The sequence below is a fragment of the Opisthorchis viverrini genome (assembly GCF_000715545.1).
Source record: "Opisthorchis viverrini unplaced genomic scaffold opera_v5_30, whole genome shotgun sequence".
In the NCBI taxonomy this organism is placed as follows: Eukaryota; Metazoa; Platyhelminthes; class Trematoda; order Opisthorchiida; family Opisthorchiidae; genus Opisthorchis; species Opisthorchis viverrini.
Genome location: NW_008751686.1, coordinates 1,504,389 through 1,511,720, shown reverse-complemented (window position 1 = coordinate 1,511,720; position 7,332 = coordinate 1,504,389). Strand labels below are relative to the sequence as shown.

At 43.9% G+C, this 7,332-nt stretch overlaps 2 protein-coding genes across 2 annotated transcripts in view; one reads left to right on the top strand and one right to left on the bottom strand.

Moving 5' to 3' along the window:
* T265_02460 (hypothetical protein) overlaps positions 1–5,839 on the top strand; it is a gene marked incomplete at both ends in the record, with an annotated part of 8,723 nt that extends 2,884 nt beyond the window's left edge. Inside the window, one exon of the mRNA XM_009166709.1 lies at positions 5,786–5,839. Coding sequence (XP_009164973.1) covers positions 5,786–5,839 — 54 coding nt within the window. The remainder of the gene's footprint in view (positions 1–5,785) is intronic.
* Positions 1–6,745, bottom strand: part of T265_13016 (hypothetical protein) — a gene marked incomplete at both ends in the record, with an annotated part of 24,313 nt that extends 17,568 nt beyond the window's left edge. The window contains 6 exons of the mRNA XM_009166750.1: positions 745–940; positions 994–1,062; positions 1,156–1,260; positions 1,392–1,459; positions 1,504–1,584; positions 6,439–6,745. Coding sequence (XP_009165014.1) covers positions 745–940; positions 994–1,062; positions 1,156–1,260; positions 1,392–1,459; positions 1,504–1,584; positions 6,439–6,744 — 825 coding nt within the window. The remainder of the gene's footprint in view (positions 1–744; positions 941–993; positions 1,063–1,155; positions 1,261–1,391; positions 1,460–1,503; positions 1,585–6,438) is intronic.
* Between the last annotated feature and the right edge of the window lie 587 nt (positions 6,746–7,332).

Genomic DNA, 7,332 nt, shown 5'->3' with positions numbered 1-7,332 from the left:
ACTGATCGTGCTGTGGTACATCTTAAATCGCACGCAACGCGGAATGCTTGTATCGTACTAATGCAAGGCTTCTAATTTCGGACAAAAATGTTGCGATCATATGATTGCAATGTCAGGCGAACGCTCATATGATGCACAGAAGAATGAGGAAATAGCAAAATGGAGATATAGTTGGTCAGAAAATATCAGCCAGTAAAACCGTTCCACACACTTGAAAATAACTTATGGTCCCGTATTAGAGCCAAATTGATCACGGCCAACTTAACGCTCTCACGTGGCGTGTCTTGGGACAAAGGGTCGTTTGTCGACCTTCCAATTGTGACTGCTATCAGGATAAAGATTTTCAAGTAAACTATGATTACACGCTGACAAATAACCGGTAAAATCGCAGTGGAGAATGGTGGACACTATAGGTCACGCATAAGCTTGACAACACGGCCGATATAAACGGCTGCACTGTGAATTGTGTGCAACCGATAGGTGGTAAGAGGACGGAAGTCGTGAGCATGTTTCAGAAAGGCGTTCTACAACGCTTAGGCGAAAAAAATAATCTTATCATTTAAAAGTTGTTACTGCTATCCGACATAACGATCGAGTGGACTACTAAGCAAAGTATTCTCAACAAAATCAATGCACACCACATGCGATATGCTCCTGCTTGATTCAATTCATATTGTTGCTTCGCATGGATACATTTCACTTCAGCTCACTGCAGGAAAGGATGCACACAAACACTGAACGCACCTGGAAAACATTTGACGTGAGTGCTGTGACGACCAATAGGAAGGGAATCATGAAGGCAGAATTGTAGTACAACAGCTCAATGCTAGAATAGCCCTTGTCACGAAGTCGTGACTTAGACAATAGCGCCTTCCCAGCTGTGGAGAAGTTGTTGATGAAGACGAAAGTATAACCAAGTGGATCAAATGTGATATCACCACTGTAGGATAGAGATGTGAGTTGGTCAGTTTAGCAGGATAACGTCAGACTTACAGTGCGGCTACAGCAGCACCAAGAACCATCAGACCCACGGTGATGTAAACGGATAAGGGGCGAACAGTCCTGGATACAGACAAGTTTTTGAAATAATGTGATATCACCACTGTAGGATAGAGATGTGAGTTGGTCAGTTTAGCAGGATAACGTCAGACTTACAGTGCGGCTACAGCAGCACCAAGAACCATCAGACCCACGGTGACGTAAACGGATAAGGGGCGAACAGTTCTGCATACAGACAAGTTTTTGAAATGGTTTAGCTGGCTGGAAACGGACAAACCCCAGGATGATTTGTTCGCCAATCAGGATGAAGAAATTGGAGATTCGCCGCAGGGCAGAAAACAAGGGCAAGCTTTAGGCAAACGGTAACCTCGTAAGCTGGTAACATGTCTTACCTTAGTGTTCCCGTCCCGGCAATACCCATTGTGATATCAACAGCATAACAAAATGATAGTGGGAAAACCTGGAGTCATTGGTAAAATACACTAGAGAAGGCAATCAACTCACAGTGCGAATGACTTGCAAACGTTCACGTTTCTGTATATCCGACACGAAAAACAGCCGGAGGAGTATGAAGGTGAATAAAGTCTGAAAGAAAGGGCAAACATGAGGGTGTGATTTGTGCACAAGCGTTTACAGTATTCTCTGTGCCTGGGGTGTTCCACAAATACGCTGCATGAGGTGTGCTACGTTAATACATGAAGCTTTATGGGCTTGTTCTGACTCATGAATTACATGAATAGTGCATGAGAAGGGGGAAACCCTAACGCTGATTGGTTTTATGCGTGCAGATATAAGATCGATGATTACCGCCCTTTAGAAGATGAGTGACGGACAAGAATTCACAAACTGTCCTCGAACCATAGTCTTCAAACGTCGTGTTTTGTTGCGCGTTCCTTCGGTTGATTTTTGCAATAAACTACCCGGTATCATCGCTATTGTCATTCTGTGACCCACAATGCTTAATTCTTAGCGGAAACGATCGACATGATCCAGTCGAGCTAAATAACCGGCTAAGTGATAGACATAGGATCAGCTGTCCAAATCACCAACTATTTGAAGCTAGAAGGCATTTGAATATAGATGGAAAATGGATTCCTATCTATACTATGCTACGGTCATCGAACGCACAGGATTTTTCACTCGAATCGCGGAGTGCTGGTGTCAGAGTAGACAACCGCTTGTTTGTCCATTGTGCCATCTTCAACCTAGCAACAAGACATAAGAAACAATGTCTGTAGAACCTAAAGTAGCACACCAGTGACTCAGGACACAAAGAATAAAGACTTTTGGACAGAAATGCGGCCAACTCATTATTATTATTATTAGTATTATTATTATTATTATCATCGACATCAGTGTTCAACACCGATGCTTCACTGCCGTACAACCATGATGTATTTGAAAGCCTTACTGTAAACAGAAGAGTAAAGGTGGACGGGGAAGGGACCTAGTGTTAGCTTACCACAACTGGACTGAGATTTTGTCGTTACAGTGAGACTGTTCTGTCCATACCATGGATCTGGTGCTGTTATAAAACAGACGGGGACTGAGTACAGGCAGATGTGGTAACAAGCATAGTACTATCCAACTGTGTCCTCAATGCGGCTTACTAGGCTACCAGTTATTTGTTTACCGCCAACTTGATAGTCATGAGTCGGTAGTTAAGTATCCGTACGATTCTTTTGTTCAACTGGATGCCTCATTTTCGAGACCGGGCCTACCTGATGAGCCCCAAGAAGGGCGAAACCGGTCGTGGGCTGTCGAAGAGTTTTTGGTAACCTTGTGAGTAGTTCCCTTTATGGATGCCTTATTCTTTTGCGTTTAAATAGAGATACAGGTTACTTGTTTGTACCACACGCTACTTGGCTCAAAACCGTATCTACCATTAAGATACTCTGACATGACAGGCACATCCGGGAGAGAATGCATGTATTATAACCGCTTTATGAATACATCATGGTGTGAATCTGATATGTAGAATCTACTAGAACTATTACTCATGGTCAAGAACAAAAGCTTACAGAACCAGCCACTACATCGCTAGTTTAGGTTTAAGGTAAGACCGTCCAACAAACGCTTCATGTCTTTGATATTTTGGCGCAAAGTCTACATTTGTGCGCTGCTAAAAAAACCACCGTTCTACTTTGACGACTAACCTGATGACCCGTCGAAGGCTTGTCGCACTGTCATTAACCGTATCACATAACATAACCTTGTCTCTCTGAAGAGAGGAGCTCACATCGTAGATGATGAAGCGTTTGGATATGAACTGGCAAGCGCCAGCTACATGTTGAGAATCTGTCAAGAATAGCATCAACACTCCTGTACATCTAAATTCACCCTTTGCTCGATGATGGAGCACTGGTCTCGCTAGTCCCACTAACAATACAAAGATAATTGTTCAGCTACAGCACTCTTTCGGTACCTAACTGCCATGCCGACAGAAGGAGGCACGAAGAGAGGAATACTGCCAGGTTGCCCAAGCCTGTACAGTCTAGAAAAGTCCCGCTACTGACGACATTGGAATAATAACAAAACAATGACCCACCTCTCGAAACCAGAACAGTCCCCTTACGGTCAGAATTTATTTTCAAATCCTGTGTGTTTCACGTCAAACAATGAAACACTGTTAATGCAGCTAGGGATCCAAATGCGTAGTGCAGTGCACAATACGGAATTACTTAGGATCAGTTCTACAGGACCGAAACTCGGTTCTTCCGAATTTGTGCTTCAAACACTTTGGTCAAGTGATACATAACCACAAATCCGCACTGAAGATATGTGGAGCACACCCCCAACCCATAGATGATGACCGATAGAACAATGTCGCGCTGCTGACGGATTAAGGGTTTCGCAGAAAACCACCATGGTAAACCCAGAACTGTCATCGAGCGTCACACTGTATGACATTTTGTGCAGCTTTGTTGGTGTGCGGCGAACCAGCATTCGATGTTTGGTATATCTACCCTGGTCGGCTAGAAGTTGTTAGCAGAAGGGCCTAGTAAATTCTGGACTGGATTTACTACGTTTGTCATAGCCTTTGGATCATTTTAAGTCTAATACTACGTCAGGAGGCGAAGCTCAGAGTCGAAAATTCCACAACAATGACGCCTTTATACGTGTAAAACTGGCATCGCCGTTTGGTGACTGAACATTACTGAACTAGAACATCTAAGATTCTTGCTTGTGCGTAGAAATGAAACAAGCCGGTGAACTAGTATTCCAGAAGTGGTGCGAAGGTGGAACAGAAAAATCAGAGATTACGTGGGGGAACTAACCTGAAGCAATGCCAAACCCATGAATGAAGGGAATCTATGAAAAGACGATGATCGGTTTCAGAATTTAAGACTTACCGATAAACTGTGAGGACCAGTTTGTTAGCAAACATGATTCCACTGGAACAGACCATGTACAAAATGATATGCAGAATGGCACGAGGGTCAACCATCATGCGCACGTGAAAGACCTTCAGGGGAAATCTCTGTCAACGAAGGAAGGGAATCCGTTGAATTATATATATATATATACATATATATATATATACGTAATAAAAGCTACTAAGACATTAATCCCAAGGTGATTTTATGGACTATGTGATATAAGAGGCCATTGCTAATGGACACGTGGAAGAACATGGAACTAGATGTAATATAGTGGGTGCGTTATTTTCCTTAGGTGAATAGCCCGTAATAATTGAAATGGAGCAGTTGCAGGAATTAATGCTACAGTGGTTTTCGGAAAACGATGTGGTCACTTGCCCTTCAACCTGGAATGTACACTGTCCGCCAAAAAGTGCACAGTCATCAAAAACTGGTGAACGAATAAATATGGTATGAACGTTTGCGAAATGATTCAAGTCGCATTAGTTGGCATGGTGCTTTACGTCCTCCCACCCACCCAAAGCATGTGACTATAGGCTCAAGCTAAACAATACGCAGTCTTAGACTAGTCCCCTTTGGACAGCGAGAAATGTGCAACGAAAGCTTCAGTCAACAGTTTCAACCACCTCCACTAGGTGCTTCCTCCTCCTGTCGAACTACAGTAGCAAGAAACAAGGCAGTAACGTGTGTGGGGAGTGGCAGCCGTACTGTATGGAAACCAGATTGGCGCTGCTATTGATGGGCATTAATGATGAGGCATTACACAGTAGTCAACACTAAGCGTCTTCTTTTGAAAGTTTTCAGTACTACGACCATTCGCTCGCTGAAACGACCGCGTTGCAGACCACCTTGGTGTTTTAAAACGTAGGGACTAGTGGTACAGAGATTTTTCGTGATCCCACACGCCGCCAACCTGTCATATTAGCTTGTCTTCATCATTCCTACCACGCCAGCTGGTGAACGAAGTTGCCCTTTAAATTGACACACCATAAACTGCAAAAGTTGGTTGCACAGTAGCGCATCTAAGCTGACAGTTAAAGTCGCTCTCCTCAACAGAGGACTCCAAACTCCGGATCTTACACCGAGTCATTGAGAGTAGGCTTTCTAAGCAAACTGTAGGAAAAAAATTTAAGAATGAAGACTCCAGAAAATACTTCACTCTGACACACTTGAAGACAGTGAATACTTTCAGAAGTGATATGTAGTACAGTGAACAAATACTTGAACTGAGAGTTTCAAGCACATGAACTCTCCAAAGTAATTAATCAACCGCCGTATACTGTGACTCCACCAACCTACTAATAAGATATGAATCATCATCACCACCATCAGAGACAGCAATATAACGTTTGACACTGGTGCTTCACTGTCGTAAAACCATGAATTTTATCTAATTATATTTGAAGCCTTGGAATGAAGAGAAGAGAGAGGACTTGGGGCTGGCCTATCACAAACATTGAGGTGCCTATATCTCCAAGCGCCCAATGAGACAATGTGGAAACCGACAGCGCAAGTGCTACTGAGACCGATCAGCCGCCATTTCTTGTGATGTCTCTAGCCAGACACAGAGGGGGTCACGATGATCCAATTCTGAAAGAAATACTGCACCAACAACACTCAAACTCATCGTCATCTCTTTCACACCCTCAGTCAGAGGTTGTCCACCTCATTGTTTGCGCCATTCGAAAGCAGGCACGCAGAACAACATTTATCTCAACAGACAGTGTTTCAGTGTGCGTAGCACATGGTCGAGCCATCGTAGTTGATGGCGCTGGATTTTTCCCGTGATCGAAGTACTTGCTGCACAACCAAATACTCAATTTCAAATTATCTAGTTACAGATCCGTTGACGTCATCTGACACCAGCAACGCTTCTGATGCATCGGTGATAAAAAAAACTAAGGAAGCCTCACACCATCACTTCTCACAGGCCATGTTTCGTAACCATACAACAACACACCCTTATTGTAGTCTGATGTACATGAACCTTGAGGTCCAGTAAGATGCGTTTGTGACGCCACAAGTGACTCAAATTAGCAAACGTGATTCAGGCACAAACCTGATCAGACATACTTTCGTCAGAGCTAACACAATTACCAAGGTATGCACAATTCTCAACAACCTCCACTTCTTCTGCTTGAACTGTAAGGGGTAGGTTTAGAGACTGTATGTTCTGAAGCCTGACGTTGCATTTTGAAGGTGCTGGGCGAACGCTGAAAGATGGTAGTATGGCGGTCAGTTTATTCCACAGAGCTCGTGCTTTCCCCTCGTCTTCAAAGATGAGGAGGTCGTCTGTGTATTCCAGATCGACAAGGTTCTCATCAGCAACGATTTGAACACTGGGGTTATGAAGATCAGTGACCAAGCTAAACAAAAAACGGAAAGAGCGGACATCCATTCGGACACCCTTTTTGTAGGGGAAACTTTTGGACAGCTCACCATACACTTTCGAACGCCCGGGAAGTAAGTGAATATAAGGACCAGATTATGTTCACAGAGTTCTGGGTAGCTCTGTTGAGCAAGTGTGGCTAACAGTACAGCGTGGTTGACAGAATCGAACGCACCGTTGAAGTCAAGGGACACCAAGATTGTGGGTCGTCCGTACATATAGCGTTGCTCTAACACCTGACAGAGTACGATGTGTCAACCCAGAATCTACCCGGTCGAAATCTCTTCAGCAGCAACTTTAAAGATCTCCGAACTTTCAGCCCGTTGTAAAAGAGCACCTAAATAGTCAACTAGAGCGTCTTTGACAGACTCAGAGCTAGAGTCTACTGATGTTTAAGCGAACACAATAAACAGGGTGCGACGGATCACACTTTCTCGAGATTCTCTAACAGACGTTGCCAAACAAACCGCGCTGAGGCGACTATCAACGGGTATTCGATCATCAGAGACGCGCACCCGGATACTGGGAGAAAACGAGGGAGCAGTCAGTTCGATCACAGTACTC